The 18,015-nt window shown below is 40.4% G+C and overlaps 1 protein-coding gene across 3 annotated transcripts; it reads left to right on the top strand.

The window, feature by feature from the left end:
• The first annotated feature begins 1,432 nt into the window (after positions 1-1,432).
• c1ql4b (complement component 1, q subcomponent-like 4b) lies at positions 1,433-16,144 on the top strand. Of its 3 annotated transcripts, none has more exons than XM_040204598.2 (4): positions 1,433-1,516; positions 1,685-1,944; positions 2,589-3,963; positions 13,082-16,144. In XM_040204598.2, the coding sequence occupies exons 3-4, from the start codon at positions 3,424-3,426 to the stop codon at positions 13,259-13,261; spliced, it is 720 nt and encodes a 239-aa protein (XP_040060532.1). In that variant the 5' UTR covers positions 1,433-1,516; positions 1,685-1,944; positions 2,589-3,423; the 3' UTR covers positions 13,262-16,144. The 3 variants fall into 3 exon arrangements, with proteins under 3 accessions (XP_040060532.1, XP_040060531.1, XP_040060533.1); XM_040204599.2 differs by having other exon boundaries at positions 1,491-1,586; XM_040204597.2 differs by having other exon boundaries at positions 1,448-1,944.
• Positions 16,145-18,015: the final 1,871 nt, after the last annotated feature.

Here is an 18,015-nt window from a genome sequence, read left to right as displayed (position 1 = left end):
AGCTGATATATTCATCGGCTTAGTTAATATTTCATAGAGCTCTTAAAACCTCATTCTCTCTAAATTGTCCTCCCTTCTTGGCAATAATAATTTAAATGCAGGGAGCCTCTCAGTGTGCCACCCCATGTGTCAGAGCTCATATGTAAATGAAATGTGTATGTGTGCACATATGTATGCATATGGGCACTCACACACATGCCATAAAAGCACATAAAAAGCACAACCAGGCCTGCAGTGGATGTGAGTAAGCAGAGTGTACCGTCAAAGCACATATGAATCAATTGTTTTGCCTCTGTACGTGATTTGCCAATTTTGTCAACTGTGGAAACCACACTGCTTCCTGCTTTCTTACAAGCAATAGTTATTTTCTTTCTTTCTCCAAATGCAAATGTTACCATCGGCTTGGCATCTGCCTGAGGGCTCAGTCGGCTGAGAGCCTGCATTCTGGGGAGTGATCTATTGATCCATATTCAATATATGTTTCACGCTCCTGCTCAGTAAAGTTTGGAGATGAATGACTGACAGTACATGAAGCACTTGTGCTTCTACCTTAATTGGTTTCCCTACCTGTGATTAAGGGCCCCTATATCATTATGTGTTAATAGAATTTGAGTATAGGAACTTTCTGTATTTCAAGAAAGAATCGTTGAAAATGTCAGGTGTGGTCCAAAAAAACACATAACAAAATATTTAACACCTGCTCTAAAACCAACATTAACACAACAAAACCTGAAAAACAATGACAAATTTTAGAATGAATTGCTAATGAATGGTACTAATGGATTCTGAGAGATTGAAAGGAAGAGTAGAAGATCACGAGAAGATGGAGGAGGAGGAGGAGGGGGAGGAGAGGGAGAGGGGGTGTCAGCAGCGATACGTCTTTCATCTCTAACGAGGTCTGAAAGCTGCAGAAACACAGACATTGACAACAAACCTGAGAACACCACTCTCCTCCTTTCACCTTATCCTTTTCACTTCAACATCCTTCGTCAGTCTCACGTGTGTGGCCTACGTAGTCACACTTCAGTCTTTCAACACCAGCGGTTCAGCTAGAAATTTCTCCACAAGAAACTCCACATCTTATAGAATACAGTATGTGCGATGTGCTGACAAGATCATCGCCCTCATGCTGGATGGAGAAGGCGATCCAAACACACAACATATGGAAATATTTTTTTAAAAAGAAGAAAAAAACAATAAAAAATGGTCCATGTGTATCACAGTAATATAAATGTGTAATGTCAAACACTGAGACCATATTTAATTATTATAATAATATTCTATCTGTGGTGAAAAAAAGTCTTCAACGACAAGGATTGATTAAAATATTAAACAGATGTTGTCATTTTGATATGTGAAAAGGTCACATGCAGGATGGGAGGGTGGGAGGATGTGTGTGTGCGTGTGTGTGTGTGTGTGTGTGCGTGTGTGTGTGTGTGTGTGTTACGGAGGGAGGGCGGGGGAGCGCCAGTAGCCAGATGCTGAGAGACGAGACGAAGGACGTAAAACACAACAAGTGAGTGAACTGTTGCTCTGCAAATTAAGTCGCACTGCAGCGGGATTACTGGAGGCGAAACTCTGTAAAAGTAACGTGTGATTTTATTTTAAAGAGCGCTACGTGTCATTGGAGCTGATCATTAATACTTTTTTTGTATTTCTATGTATTCACTCCGTGTCTGCTTAGATTGCCTGAGATCGCCGCTTTGAGCATTTTGGACGTGCACCATGCAGGAGTCCTGCTGAGATGATGCGAGTTTAAATATTAGTGTGACTTTGAGTTTGCAGCGCGCCGCAACTTCACCCGATAAGACATCGCAAGCGCTCCCTGTCGGAAGGTTTTCGTCGCGGTGTCCGGGAACAGTTTTCCGGCGGCGTTTCCATCTGAGCCCGCAATCACGGAAAAACACTGAGAGCCGCGTGGAAAAGAAAGAAAGAAAGAAAGAGGTGAGCTGATTTGAGTTTTATCAAAGTTTTCTGGTGATATTTACCCTTGCTCTGATTAAATTGACTGCCTTATCAAATTAAACGGACTTTTGAAAATGAAAAGTGCAATATTGCACTTTTCATTTTCATACGGTTAGGGTTAATTTCATATATAGTTTACATTTGAATATGTTTGCAGTTAAAGTTTGGTTTGTTGACCATAATGAATGCAGGCCTGTAACAATAGCAGCTGTGATCCATTACATTACATTACACGTGATCCATCACATTACAGATCCAATCGTTTGGTTGTGATATCACTGATGTTTTCCTCTCTTTATTTTTAATTTTTTATCAATAAGGAAAAATATGTTTAAACAAAATACTGATTGTAACGTCATTATTTGGCTGTATTCAGTATTTTATTTGGAAGAATTTCTAATCAGAATATTTTTATTATTATATATTTATTAATATATAATAGATTTTAATCAGTTACAAAATAATTTGCTTTATTTGTTCAATTTCTCTTACATTTTAAGTTAAATTGATACTTTTTATTTTTGCAAATACCTTTGTTTTAGGGTTTGAATTGATTAGAGCTTGTTTAATTATATCAATGTGTTAATGTGTTTCTGTGTGTGTGTGTCTTCTTTCCATTGTAGATTCGGGGTCTCCTGTGATGCTGGGATAAAATGTTCTCTGCTTCATCCAAGCTGCCTTTTAAACAAGTCTCCACATTCAATGCAATTTTGTGGGCAATTTACTCAACATTTTCATGACCTGTAACAATTCTGTAGCCTCTTTTAATGGAGAAGTAGACTGCTGAGATAAATCTAATCCAGGGTCAACAGAACAGTAAAAAAGAGCAGTGATTTAGCAAATTCCTCGACCTTCTCTTCTCATTCCTCGACAAGGTAAAGCACCCTTCCCTGCATGTGGTGGGTGAGATGAACTCCAGTGGGAATACTGTAGACCCCACTTGACAGCTCAGCCTGATCACCTGAAAGCTTCTCAACAGAGCCTCCACAAGACCTTGATAAAAAAAGCAGTTGCCTAAAATCCACATCTCAATGGGGATGCTGAATTTTTAGGTAGAAAGTCAATATTGATGTTATTTTTGTGTCATAAAATAATGTATAACCTTTATATAGGTTGACAGCCCTCTGACACTGCGAACCAGAAGAAACTGCAAAATAACAGGATACAAAACTAATGTTTGAATACCGGGAAATGGAAAATCCTATTTGTCAGTCTCCCCCCGACTTCTGATTTTCTCCCTTCTGAGACTTGCCTATCCAGCTCCCCCTGTTTCCTATCTCTACCTTGGACAGTCACACCCGTCCCTCCTCCACCTTTTCAACCCAGTAGTTAGTATCTTTAGCCTTCAGCCTGGCCGGCACAACCATTCCAGCGAAGGGGGAGGAGGACTTCCTCACGCTGGCCGCCTCCCGGCTCAGCCGCAAGAAACGTGTCATCGGCGCTGGAGTTGGCGTGGCCATGGTCCTGGTCCTGCTAGTGGCCATTCCCCTATTGGTTCACAGCACCAAGGGGGGAGGGTCCGGAGGAGGGGGCACGCACTTTGAGATGCTTGGGAGCTGCAAGATGGTGTGCGACACTTTCACCCCCCCACAGGGAGAGCTGACAGCCGTCTCCCCTCAGCCCCCAGACTTCTCAAACCGCAGGGGAAAACAGGGGTTCAGAGGGAGCCCTGGACTTCCCGGTCCTCCAGGGCCCAAAGGGCCCTCCGGAGAGCCCGGCAAGCCCGGTCCGCCCGGTCCACCCGGGCCTGGACCCGGTGGATACGGCCCATCGTTCTACAGTCCCAAAATCGCCTTCTACGCAGGCCTTCGGAAACAACACGAAGGGAGTGAAATACTTAAGTTTGATGACGTGGTGACCAACGTAGGGAACTACTACGAACCGAGCACCGGCAAGTTCACCTGCCCTCTGCCTGGCATATACTACTTCACCTACCACGTCCTGATGAGAGGAGGTGATGGGACGAGCATGTGGGCTGACCTGAAGAAGAACGGACAGGTGAGTGTGTCTCTGAGTTTGTATGTGTCCCTCTTATATTGTGATTCGAAAGTTCCACCGTAAGACAAACTCTCAGTATGCAGATGTTGAGTAACAAAATGAGGGAAAACCTTTAAGTGATTGAATATCTCCCTCTACCACCAACAGCATTGGACCCAAAAACAGCAACCATTCTATGATGCAGGGACTACACAAGCAGTGAATTATATTAAATTGTAGTTCAGACCTCATTACTGATACTTCCAAAACAGGATCAACATCATCATTTGGAACTTTCAGGAAACCAAAGTCTAAAGAAAAGTCTCCAGTATATAAAAAGTATGTTATAATTTAGATTAATTCCATTGACTCATGTCAATCAACGTCTGTCTAATATTGCAATTTAATCAGAAAATATTCCATACTTGAAATTGTTTGAACAACTTAACATGTAAAAGAAAAACTGTAATCAACTTGCATGCAGAGTGAGAGAGAGAGAGAGAGAGAGAGAGAGAGAGAGAGAGAGACAGCCAAGCGATCAAGAGTATGACAATGTTTCAGTGGAACTAAGCCAAAATGCAACAGCTGGCTACTGTCCTCTGAGGAACCCTGACTTTAGCACTAATAAATAAACAAGTACAAATGCCTGGCACAAAGCCTTGAGCGCTTCCATCTGGAGATCCGTGACGAGCTTGAAGTGCTGAGTCCTCACTCTGTTGAGGAGCCCTGATTCTGACATGTGTGCTGCAGATCAGAGGAGTGGCGTCCCGGGGATTATACCAGAGAAGAAAGAACATGCTTTGCATTGTTACGAGTCAGTGTTTCAACGTACAACAGTCTTTTCTCACATTATTTACAAAGTACAAGAACGCACAGCAATTTGACCATCAACCTGATGGGCTGCTGTTTGCTCAAAGGACTTTAGATACAGTTATTGGGCCAGTAAGAACTCAGCTGTGGACAGTTGGGCAGTTTGTGTGGAAACATTCAAAACTAAACATAAAATATTCACCATTAAGTTGTTCATTATTATTATTATGCTAATGTGTGCATTCAAAAATTTGGGTTAAACGTGTATAAGTTAAGAGTCTTCTAAAGGACCACAGTGTGCACACTGGACATTGCATTTGGGTGGAATAAGTCTTTACCTTTAGAGAACTCTAGATCCTGTATGTGTAAAACCATTTTGGGGATTTTCTTTAATTATTGAATGCAGACTGTTCTTTGTCACTCGCTCTCGTTACCCAAGTGTTTCTGTATGGAAAGCTGCAGTCAGACACGTGGCAACGTCCACCTGGTCTTATCTTCACATGGAAGTTCACACTGCATCTCAGTAGCCGTTGTTGCAGCCACGGGAACATGCAGATGTCCGTATTTGGCTGTGCCACCATTTGTTGTGATTCAAAATTGCAACATCATGGCTGTTGCAGTGGTTTACTGCAGCTTCAACTGCTGACATGGGCCATGATATCACCAGTGGATTGCATATCTGCAGGAAATCACACAGATGTTCTTAACTTAATGCAGTGGTTCATGAGAAAACTGGGAAAGCGCTTTTTTACTTTTCAATGATTTCCATTTTCGCTTAAATTGTTCAAATCTGGATCAAACAAGAATAGCCCGTTGCTTGACCGCGTGGGCTCACTAGATACAACTGGAGTATTTTATATTCTGTATATCTGCGATTAAATGACATACTGAATCGGCGAATAGCCTTGATTAAATGATGATATAGGTGTTATTTGTTCCTGATCAAGTTCATATAAACAGTTATTCCCTATTTTATTGATTTGAAGGGATGGGCATAAAGTGTAGGGTAAAGAGGACAGACCGTTAAATGCCAGATATAATTGAAGGACCTGGTTTGTTGCGTGCCTTCACAGACATTGTCATTCCTGTCTTCACTTGCTGATAAATCTTTCATAGCTTTTAGATGAGATCTTCTCCCCTCCACCTGTGCCCTCCTTCTACACCAAAACACACACGCACACACTTTTACCGTTCACACTGGCTATTGACTCCTTCCTCATTAATTATCTTTTCCATCAACTAAATTATTAACTCACTTCAGTGCTGATCGAGGCCTCACAGTTTCATTGCACCTGATGTATTTTCTTTTGAGGAAAACCTTGAGAATAACACTGATAAAGTTTATTGATTGAGAGATATGGACATTTTGAACAATTTGCTGTTAAGAAGGCTACTCAACTGCAGTGTGCAATTAGTTACATTACTCATTGAGTTATACTTCGGTACCGTAGCAAAGCTCCTTTAAAGTTTTTCTTTAAACATCTGCAAAAGTCTCCAGACCCACATCCCATTTTCTGTATATTTTTGTAGAAGCTGTCTTGTGTTTTTGTGTTTTATATTCACCATGAACCGCTTGCTTAACGTTAGCTTTTGGTGACCGCCTGAATTTCAAATTGTAATCCTTAAGACTGCTTTTTACTGGATTTTCACGTTACTGTTCAACACAGCTAAATAACACATTTAAATCGGCTTTGTTTTTTTCCTTTTTCAGATTGATATGCTTTGTGTTAATCAATGTCAAAGCTAACAAAAGACACGCTGCGAAATGATCAGCGGTATGACAGCAAGAAGACAAGTGGGCTAACAGAGATACTGATGGATATTCATCAAGGAGAGTTGACACAAGAGGATGAGAGAATAGGTAACATAAGAGTGTCCTCTGTCCTCTGGTGAAGGAGATGTTGAGGAGATGTGATAAACATCTAGACAATTCTGACTTTTGTTGCTAGCTGTTGGCTAACAAAATGCTGCGCAGATGTGCAAATTTGCACCGTTTCAAGAGATGAATCACTCAATGCAAGGAATCCTTTTCAGTCATCGTGTCCCATAACTCATCAAAAGATTGGTGTTGAAGTAGATGACCTTTTCAATGGATATATAATTCACCAGCAATATGTACTCTGCCCTTTACAGCGATGAGCAAGGAGTATGAATATTGATACCTGGTCCAAAATGGGACCAGCAACTGGGCTGGTCAGTTGGTTGGTCTGTTTTGCCTGCAAACACACACAATTTAGTTTTGAAGACCTTATAGTGGTCGTAGCATTTGAGCATTTCATCTGCTATTGACAAACGAATGAAATCATTATGTGACAGCGGGATTAGGTCAGGTCTTAATTACTGGAGGAGGCAAGTGATGTCGAAAGCCCGCCACAGAGGCTCATCCGTAACCACGTGAGGCGTAAACGTAAGAGAAATAAAGGTACGTTAAAGGCGTCCAACGCTAGAATAACAGAAGTGAAGGTCAATGTCTCATTTTAGCAGACAATCAGCTACTTTTAGGCTGGCTCTCAAGCAACAAGGAGCACAGATAATGCAGAAACATATAGTGTTATGTGTGTAAAGTAAATCAAAAAATAAGCAGAAGTTAATTAGATAATTGACAAGCTTGGGCTCTATTAGAGGAAATGAGCTGCTCTTAGTAGGAAGGTGTGAGGTGGCTTTTGTGATGCTGCTGATTAGTGTGTTTGACAAGGTGCCAATTTGGGCCTCATGTAACAGTTATTTTTTTCTTCTTCCTCTTTTTAAACGGTAGTGTGTAGAATAATTAATAATCAAGACATTTTTTCTGTGGGGTGTATTGCTTTAATGTCCGACACAATTATAATGGGGAACATTTTGCGTCAAAGGATAATAGCCCACTCTTTTTAATAGCATTTATTTAAGAGTAAACAGAATGGATCCTCTCATGTAGCCTACAGCTTGTTTCCTTGCATTTTCTTGCACACAGCCATTATTTGACTATATGTTTCTGTTGTAATGGCTGGGGCCATTATATTCCACGGCTAAAACAACTTGGCTGGTTGTTACTGTGTGTTGTAGGTGTCTTTGTTGTGTTTTCCCTTCTCCTCCCCATCATACCATTATTTCCTCCTCATCAGGGAAGCAGGATTTTTTTTCTTTTACAGACAGCACAGTTGACACGAACAAAGATGAAATGCATCATGTATTACCATTTTTAAGGATATCAAATACTATTTTTCATATATATATATATATTCATTTTGAAAGAGATACTAGCTTCTGCTCCGTGAACACGTTTTAAATTGCCTTCTGTCTGAGTCCCGCTGCACATCTCCCTTTTAAAGCAAACACAGTTAATGAGAGACAGTAAACAATATATTGTAGAGGGATACTATAATTTAACTGGTGGTGCTCTGCAGGTAGATTATCTACATAACCCATTCATATTCATTTCACAAATGCCTCCTTTAGGATTAATACAGTATATATCTATCTATCTACGTATATCCAATTAAGGCATCCCCTCTGCCCTCAAAGGTTTCAGTCTAGAGCCAATTACAGACTTTTTAATCAACATCTTGACACCTTGGGTTTTGAGTGTCATGGCAAAATATTAACAGTTAGTATGCCAATTAGTGTGAGTCTGCAGTGCAGCAGAAGGGTTAAATGTCACCCTGCATAATAGAAACAGGATACCTCTGGCCGGTACACAGGGGCGGGGGCCGAGAGAACATGGCGGCTTTTTACAAAAGGGCCATTTCAATTTCCCTTCTTCTATCTCCCGGTTCACCCTTAGAGGTCCCTCAGGTAAGTTTAAGAGACCCCGTCTCAATCGCCTCGCTCCGCTCTGAGAGGTCTGTACATCGCAGTGAATGAATCTTGTCAGTTTTATTAGCAAAGGACCAAGGCACCACTGCAAAACAAAACAAAACCAAAAGAAATAGACAGCCCCTCCCCCTGTTTTAAAGCAGGCAAGCTTGACCAATTTTTTTATCCGACATACTCCCTCTCCATCACTTAAAGCCCCCCATATACTTGGAGCTCCTGTGAATCCGTAGCCTGCTGTGAAAAATGTGCCTGCAGCTGCTCGCCCGTCTTAGCGTCCAAACTTCTGCTTTCATTCACTATTTTCACTATGTATCTTTATTTTCTCCCTACCCCGTAAGACATGGCCTACACACTGGGTCAATAGACATAAAAATGATTAAAGTCTTAGGCTACATACATTTGAAATACATATGTCAGCCCTTAAATGTGTCACACAAATCAGAAAATCACATCAAAAACAATGTTGATCATGTTGAGCTTTAGTGTTGAGTTATTTTTACGCTCTCAATTCTTTTCTCTCGCGCTCTCTCTTTCACACTCGCTTTCGCTCTTCCACTTCCACTTAGTCTCGCTCTCTCCCCATTTAATGTTGCCCTCTAATGAAAAGTGGGGGCAGTGTAATCTTTTCTATTGTCCCGCGGGTCTCCCTTCTCCCCAACAGCAGCAGATCAAGTCAGAACAGCATTGAGCCAACCGACAGAAATTCACTCCCTTGTCGCTATCAATCTCCGCCACTGTTGACGATAATCCTGATTTGCCTTTCCCTCTTGTTTCCAAAGCCCCGGTGCCTCCTGTGCACTTTAATACAATAGGGTTTCACTGTGATTTTTACTGACAGCTGAACTTGCAGATGTGTGCTGTGGTGGTTTTAGTGTCAAGCTCTGCAATTTCACCAGCTCAGGCTCAGTTGAAGAAAACAAAGAAGTATTTAGATACTTAATAAAAAACTCCTATATAAAAAAGTAAGAAATAGCAGTTGACAAATATTACATGTACAGATGTTTTGTACAGTATATAAACATCTTTAACATAATGGATTGTAGATTTACCTTTTTGTTTGCAAGGCAATTGGTTTCTTCAAATGTTTTAAAGATGTAAGAGCAGTTTGTCTACACCACAATTAGCAGAGAAAAATGTTTCCTGTGAACGGTCCATTGCTCATAATTGTTAGAGTTTCGTACTGAAAAACACAATATGTGCAATATGTTTTTTACTGTGAGTAGTTTGGTCTTTATCAAGTATACAAATATTGGAAAAAGTTATTTTATCTCAAGTACCAGAATGGTACTCGAGTTAATGTGCTTATTTATTTCCATCACTGATTATCCAACACTCTTTACCTATATTAATTATTTATTGTTTTGTGAATTGTTGGTATAAACAAATAGTTTAACCATGTGTTTTCGTTTGTTTGACTAAGTATAAATCAAGTGACTGTTCACAATCAATTCATATTCATTTGGGGCAATGATATTGATGTTGACTGTGATAATATTTCAAATTTGGAAGTCTTCAAACTATGATGGTAAAATGTGTAAACTTGTCCACTGGGCTCATATATTGAGGAAAATGCAGCCATGAATTAATCATGAACATAGCACATTAAATGTCAGCCTCTCCATTGTTTAGTGGAATTGAGTCTAAGTTAACCTACGTGTCTCATAAGGATGTCAACCATAAAAAGCCATAAATAACATTGTGGCCTTTTGTCAGGCAAGTATAATTAGCTGATGTTCATATTTAAAAGTAATATCAGTGAGGTGGTGTGAATGTCACTGCCGCAACTCACATATGACTCTTTAGCATAGATGATACCAGCAGAAGCCAGCATTCCTGTGCTGCATTGGGTTTAATCACATACAAAGGAATCATATGTAGTTCAATCACATATTTTATTAGGAGGGATTGTAATAATGTTGCACATTCACACAGACACGTCTACCAGTTTTAATTGTAATCGTAGACTGTAGTCATAGCAAGTTACAACAGCCTGGCAGCATATCTGCTCAAAATACTGCCTGGGGAATCCTTCCACTCAACCATGTAGACAGATGTTGGACGTACAAGATGTCAGAATCCCTTTACTGTTATATTTCTTCTAAACCCTATTAGATCTCCTCAGGGGACCTGTTCAGTCCCCTCAGAGCAAAACAGTCCAACAGTATAAAATAACAAAATGTCTCATACGCCGCCTGTTTTTTCTCAGGTATTCACTTGAGATTCATGAAAAACAAACAGAGCTATTCTTATCGAGAGAGATAGAGAGAAGAATGAAGTGTGTCTGTGTGTGTGTGTGTGTGTGTGTGTACGTTTACGTGTGTGTATGCTTGTGCGTGTACCTGTGTGTGACTTATCCTGACCTCCTGCTAGTTTTTCATGGGCCCATTTGACCACTGTAGCCTATCCTGCGCCCCCATTTATTGTGATTGTATGGAGTTATTGAGGAGTCGGACCTATTAGGCAGGGAGCTGCTATGGCTATCCGACTACCAATTACCCTCCCCGGCAGGCGTGTAGAGCCAGCCCTGACACATCTGGAGGTAGAGACCGCTAAGGGATACTGCGAGGGGAGGAGGGGAAGACCGCCGAGGCGGGGGAGGGGGGGTCCTCAGGAGACCTGCCACAGCCGCACGCCGTTAATCAATCTGATTTAGACCGGACAGGGACACACTTAGTCGCTGCTCCCGCCAACACTGTCATGGCGGGGGTGAGAAAACGTGTGCGTGACCTGCATCTAATTGGAGTGTAAAGACACAAAAAGATGGATAGATGGGTCCAGAATGAAGGGATAGCGTTGGGGTAGCGAATGGGAGAGGGGTGATGGAAAGGGGCGTGAGGCGTAGGGAGAGACAACAATTAATGGCGTGATGTGAGTTGAATTAATACAAAGGAAATGTATTGATTAGTTTCTGTCTCGAGGAGGAGTAAAAAATGTTCACCTTTGCTTCATTGAAGAAATGGTTTCATGGAGAAATACTTTGAGTGGAATAAATGAAAGAGTTGGAAAAAAAGTATGATATGATTTGTTATGGGGAGAGATGGATAGTTTAGTCTTATTTGATTTGTGTAAGTGATGACAACAAGGTCAAGGAAGGTTTATGGCATTATTATGGTTGGAGACAACAAAACAGTCAGTGCCGCGGACAAGTATGGAGTGAGGATATTATATTTGCATTCATTAAATGAATGTTTGTGGTTGTGTATTTTATTTTGATTTATTCAATGGATATTCTGCCTGAAGAATGACTCTGCAGATCAAATTCCTTATTAAAATTGTGTCAGGCTCCAGGTTCTCCAGCTAATGTATCTTTAGTGTGTTGGTTTGGATTACCTGCAGTTCCTGGAGGGTTGACATTAATACCAGTGTTTTGAAGCTCACAATAACTGTTGTTGTAGTGTTATTGTGGTTCAATATTTCAGAGCTCTGGTGTATTTTAGTCACAAACATGAATAATTAGTAACGTTATTTCTCGATGTGGATGAAAGGTTTCCTATCAAGTTGAGCGCATCAAATTAAAACATGAAAATATGCCACTGCTGCAAAGCTGAATACCAGTGACATAATATTAATAGATGGCAATGATTAAGAGTTGTTATAGTACAGCTGCAACAAATCAATGTCCAAATGCCAGCATCAGGCGGTATGTGTGTGTCTGCACATTCGTTGTGTTTGCTGTAATTGGCCCTGATGGCGTCCTGCAATCCCTATCAGCCTCTTCCCTGCAACAGGTGGATCAGGTGTGAGAGCGACAACTCTCTGGAAAAAATTGATAGCGGCTAAGACAGGATGGGCTCTCAGATGGAGGTTTTAGGCCAAAGATCACTGCACATCTCATCTATCTACCCAGTGGACAGGAAGGCATCTGTACTGATGACATTACATCAAGATGACAGAATGATACAGGATATAAAATGGCACCGGTTACATCCAGATAACGTAAGCAGACTGGTTTGGGTTGGAATACTGGGGTATGATGGAGAAGATAAACCTAATAAATCATCAGCCTTTAGCAAAATAAAAACGCTGGACCAGTGTATTACATAATAGTTGCGTTTGTCCCTTTGAACATATAAAGTCAAGACCCCCCCCCCCCCATGCTGATGTGTATCTATGGCCACACAAAAGCAATCCGAAAAAGCCTTTGTTGTACTGTATTTATGTATCAGATTCTATTTGAAAGTCCTTAGTATTAGTAAAATGTACTTTATTGACAATGTTCTTAAAGTCAAGAAGAACCTACGGCAAATATTAAAGCACCAACATTTTTTATAAAGGGTATAGAATTTAGTAGGAAGCATGTGTTATCTTCCCTCGAATTGTCATTACAAACAAAAACTCCTTCTTTTAGTGGAGTTAAATGGCTTAGTTTATTTGAGGTATGAACTAAAAAAAAACATAGATGCTATCGCCATCTTAGCAAAAAATCAGCATCCGTATGTCCAATATCTATAACGACGGTGGCTTGTTTTCATGTTATGATATTTCCCTTTCTTTCCATCTTTGCAGCCCATTAACATCTTTTTTTATTCTGTTTCAGGTGAGGGCCAGTGCAATTGCTCAAGATGCAGATCAGAACTACGACTATGCCTCCAACAGCGTCATCCTCCACCTGGATGTCGGGGATGAAGTGTGCGTACAGCTGGACGGGGGCAAAGTCCATGGCGGAAACACCAACAAATACAGCACCTTCTCCGGCTTCCTCATATACCCTGACTGACAGGATATTCACATTTATATATTCTCTCTCTATAACCAAGTCTCCTTTCTTCATCTAACACCCCCATGCAGCGTAATTTGTCATCTCAATGCTGTTCAGTGCATAAACATGTAATTACACAATCACAGTTAATAAATAGAGAAATTGTGTAAAAATAAAAAAAAAGGTATTGTATATATTCCCAGTTAACATTTACCTCAGACACTAGTGTAATCATTATTCTGTGCCACGTACAGTGTGTGTAAACGTGACTACAACACCAGATTCACATTTCACATGCATTCGCTGCGGACTCACAAAGGTGTGCTCACAAGGATTGAGCTGCTCCTATCAGTTGTTACACTGAGACAAGATGACCATTTCAGCCACCGGTCCTAAATCGACTGAAATGATCTCCGAATGTAGACCGTAAATCAAAGTGTTTGCACTTGCTGCAGCCTCTCGCCTTCACTGTGAGATGGATTTTCAAATTAGAAAAGTCATGAATATGTTGATTGCGGCTGATAATACAGACAACATAATCCAGTGTGTTGTATTTTTGCGTTGATGCCCTTCTGCTTGTGGTAAAGCGTGAAAGTGTCACATTGCCGTAGGTTTGACTTGCACATTCTCCTGCTCCTGTTAAGGGAGGAGGTGTCAAGTTGTTGGTAACAGTCCCTTAACACACACGGCATATTGATAGTGAGATTTAGCTTTGAGATTTTCCCAGAGCCAGAGCTCACGGCAAAGCCTCATCATGTCCTGCTAATGAGCTGAGGCTTCCCCCACAGCCTGTTCCGTCACACTTACATCTGGCATCCACAGTTCGCTGCATACACTTGTTTGCTTTCTTGCAGAGAGTTGGATGAGAACATTGAAACTCTCTCATATCCGTCTGTTCACCATAAAGCTGCGGCCAACAGCCGCACAGCTTACACCATAAGGGTGGGGTCATAGTCGAAAAGGAGTGATAAGATGTGTTTTCCTGAGAATTGTGGAAATTGTGTTTTTGCAACCCAGTCTCACAGCAAAACGTGTAATAGCTACTTTGTGGAACGTGGTATTCTCACGCTTTCTCCCCAAAATCATGACAATACTACGTTTTATTTTAGCCCATTCATTTACAGAATACCACGTTCCACAACGTAGCGATTACACGTATTGCTGAGACTGGGTTGGTTTGTATCAATAATTCATAGAATTGCAGTCACTTGAATATATGTACAATTATTCAAAATGTTCTGTAACCAATGCGAAAAAAAGTTAAAACCTTTCTCATGTTTGCTCAGCTGACCAATCACAGTGTGAGATGGGTGTGAATGTTCATTTGGAAACCTACAGAAATGTTAAACACAGCCACCTGATCCAGGTTGTTTGTGAGAAGGAGTTTTTTAAAGCTATTATACAATTACTTTTGCGGAAGTATACTGGCGGGAATTTGTTGAAAGGTTATACAATCAGAACCTTCAAAACTCCCCCAAAAACTTGTAATGACATTTCTCTTTGAATCATACAAAAACCTAACTGTAAAAAACAAGAATTCGTGGTTTGTGGTTGTCATTTAACCTGAACAGATTATTGTGATGCATCCAGATCAAATCGCAATGATGTGTGGAGCAAATGATAATCACTGGGTCGACTTAGGTGTGTGTGACAATACGGAAAGACGACTCGTCCCTCTAAACAAGAATAAACTGGTTAGCGCCGATGCAGCAATAGCATCAGATTTATCAAAACTGAAGAGTATTCCTTCATTAAAGGCAGAGCAAAGAATAACAATGGCTGCCTTTTTTAATTATTTTGTTTTTGTACTTTAATAAGAATTTGATTGACAGATGTTTGGTACGATCACTGCCACACCACCTCTTTGTGCTAAGCTAAGCTAACTGTCTGGAGCCTCGTATTTACTGAAAAGTTCAGTTTCTCTTGGTGAAATCAAGTATGCGTAACTCACAAGATGTCACACTTTTCTTTTAATGTTACGGTGAATATACCCATGTTGAGGCCACTGTTGTTCCTGCAATCTGCAATCTATATAGACGCTAACTGAGAGCGTTAATTGTAAATCTCTGTATGTAACTGAATGTAAGTTGTGAATAAAAGCCCCCAAAATTCGGACCGAGGTTCATTTGGTAAGGTGGGAAACATGAGGGAACAAAAAACCGAAGCATGTTACTGTGCTGTTCAAACCTGCATTCCAGAATAAATCATAAATATGTTGATGTAACCAAATTTCTCTATTCAACAACTCTTTTTTCTTGACATAATGCTTAGACGGGTACAGTAGAAAACCCTTTGAGCACATCCGTCGTGGTTTTAACGCCATGGGAAGTGACACAGATCCAGCTGCAGCCTGATCGCATGACTGTACCATGATGAGATTTGGATGTGAAGTTTTCTTGTGCTGTGATTGAAAAGCCCTCTTACCGTTGTGTAATTGCACACAGGCATTACTCCTTTACATAACGTCATGCTCCATCCAACCGTGGGAGCTTTCTGGCTCTTTTACCTTTGTTCACGAGCAGTGCGGATTCATTGTTGTCACTGTACTTTGTAAACTGTTGTGTATATTTGTTATGTAGCAAATTGTTTTATCTCTGCACTTGAAGACCAGAAAACACAAATAGGATTATTTTGCAGTCGCTGAGTAAAACCACAGCTTTTGTTGTTCTTCGTTCTCCTCTAGAACTCAGCAGGTGACAGGTTGTTCTCACTGCTCAGGGTGTTTATTTTTGATTGCAAAGATCTCAAGACTTAATCAGCATTAGTGAGGTTTATCTGAGGTTCAAATATAAAAACAGCTGAGAAAACTAACATATTTCCGTATTTCCAACAAGAGCCAAGAATAAACTTACCTGTCACGTCTTTTTTCCCTCCATTGATAAAGAATAATGTGGTAAACTATCTGACTTTGTGGACATTATTTCTTAATGATTGTTATTTTTATTAAGGTTTTGCCTGATGTATGCTTATTTCATATTCATCCATATCAATTTGAGCAAGTAATAAGATACACTTTAAGTAAGTACTTCGGTTACATCTTTCAAATGTTATGTTCTTAATTTTGTATATTTTGTGGGCAGCTAAACTTATAAATATATTGTTGTATAGTATAGGTTTCAGTTAACAAAGATTTTACTTCTGGTACTGATAAGAATACAGATTTCTGTGAAATGAACAGGTATCAATATCAGTATAAATGATCAGTTCGCCGTTGGTGCTTTTTTCATTTTTCCACCGTGTTGACAATTGTTGACTGTGGTTTTACTAAAGTGAGTAAGTTCTCAGACACAAGCTTAACATTACGGGCCACAACATATTTCGGAAGAATGTGCCTTGAAGCTCGATTTAGAGAAGGAGATATATTTTCCTGCCAATAACTCCCACGAATCTGATTTTTTCCAAAGGTGTCCTTTGCAGTTTAGTTGGGTCAGTGATGGAGTTTTATTCACTACCAAAGAGTGGGGTGTAAAATATAGCACCACCTTTATTAGCAAGGTAACAATTGAAGGTTTAGTTTTATAAATTGTAGTGTCAAGAAGAGTTGAACACAAACATTAATTGGACAGATTTTTATTGTAACCTATAAGGTCAGACAGAATTACAGAGACAGCAGCTTGCTTTAAAGTAGCATACTGACAAAAAGACTCGGTTCTTTACCTGCTGCAGGCTTCTAAGTGCACGGCCACCCTGTAAGTCCACCATGTGAAAATGAAACACTGTCTAAATCGAGTTCTCACCTCACCAGAATAAAATAAATAGATGGATCTTTAATTAAAGTGAGACGTTGTGCTATTCTGAAACTGGGAGTTCTTTCTGGTGCAAATGAGAGATTGGGAGATGTTGGAGTATAGGGGGTGTTGGTTGGGCTGTGTCACAGCAATGTGTCCGGCCCCCCACCATAGCACCACCGCAGCCCTGTGAGTCCCCCTGCTCCCCCCTCGCAGATTCCAGCGTTAAGTTAATTGGACAGGGAGAGAGGGCTGAGGAGGGAAGCGTTCAGCCCCATTAGCAATGCCTCTGTGGAAGGCTGAGCCGAGAGGATCACAGACTCACAAATAGGAGGATTAAAATAATCAATAGGCTTCACACTCTCTCCTTGTGCGCAGACGGGTGCTACACACACACAGACACGCACACTCACACAGCAAATACAAACACACAGACTGCCTGAGGAATACTAGTTCAAGAAGTACTACTCCCTTCAATGTTGTTTCTGGACTTTCACAAATAAGCCACAGACTCACACACACACACACACACCCACACACACACACGCATGCACACGCACGGACACGCACACACACCTATTTTCTGTTAATGAAGGTTAATTTCAGCATATGACTAAATGAGAATCAGTAAAAAGGTCAAAGACATGAAAGCAGTCCGTTGGTCTATATTTTTCTCCGCTTTTTCTGATCCCTCGTGTCTGCTGAATTTACAACCTTTTTTTACAAATATTTTTATCAACTCATTATGAATGAGTAGTCCTATGGTATTAAATTGAATACGGGATCTGCATTTGTAACTGCTTGCATTATGGTGTTTTTGTCGTATTTAATTTATTATATATGATTATAATTATTTGTTTGTGTATATTCATATAATATCAAGTCTGACAAAGCATGTGTCAGTGGCTGTCACTCCCTTTATCTGTTCAGATATCGGGATTTTTTAGCTGTTTTAACATTAATGTATACAATTGTTATATAAGTATCTTCAAAATAAAATCTTCGATATAGGGGAAATATTTGCATATTTTGTGTAGCACATCC

The sequence above is a fragment of the Gasterosteus aculeatus genome, chromosome 17 (assembly GCF_964276395.1).
Source record: "Gasterosteus aculeatus chromosome 17, fGasAcu3.hap1.1, whole genome shotgun sequence".
NCBI lineage: Eukaryota > Metazoa > Chordata > Actinopteri > Perciformes > Gasterosteidae > Gasterosteus > Gasterosteus aculeatus.
The sequence above is the reverse complement of the archived record's forward strand: the minus strand, read 5'-3'. Positions and strand labels throughout refer to the sequence as shown.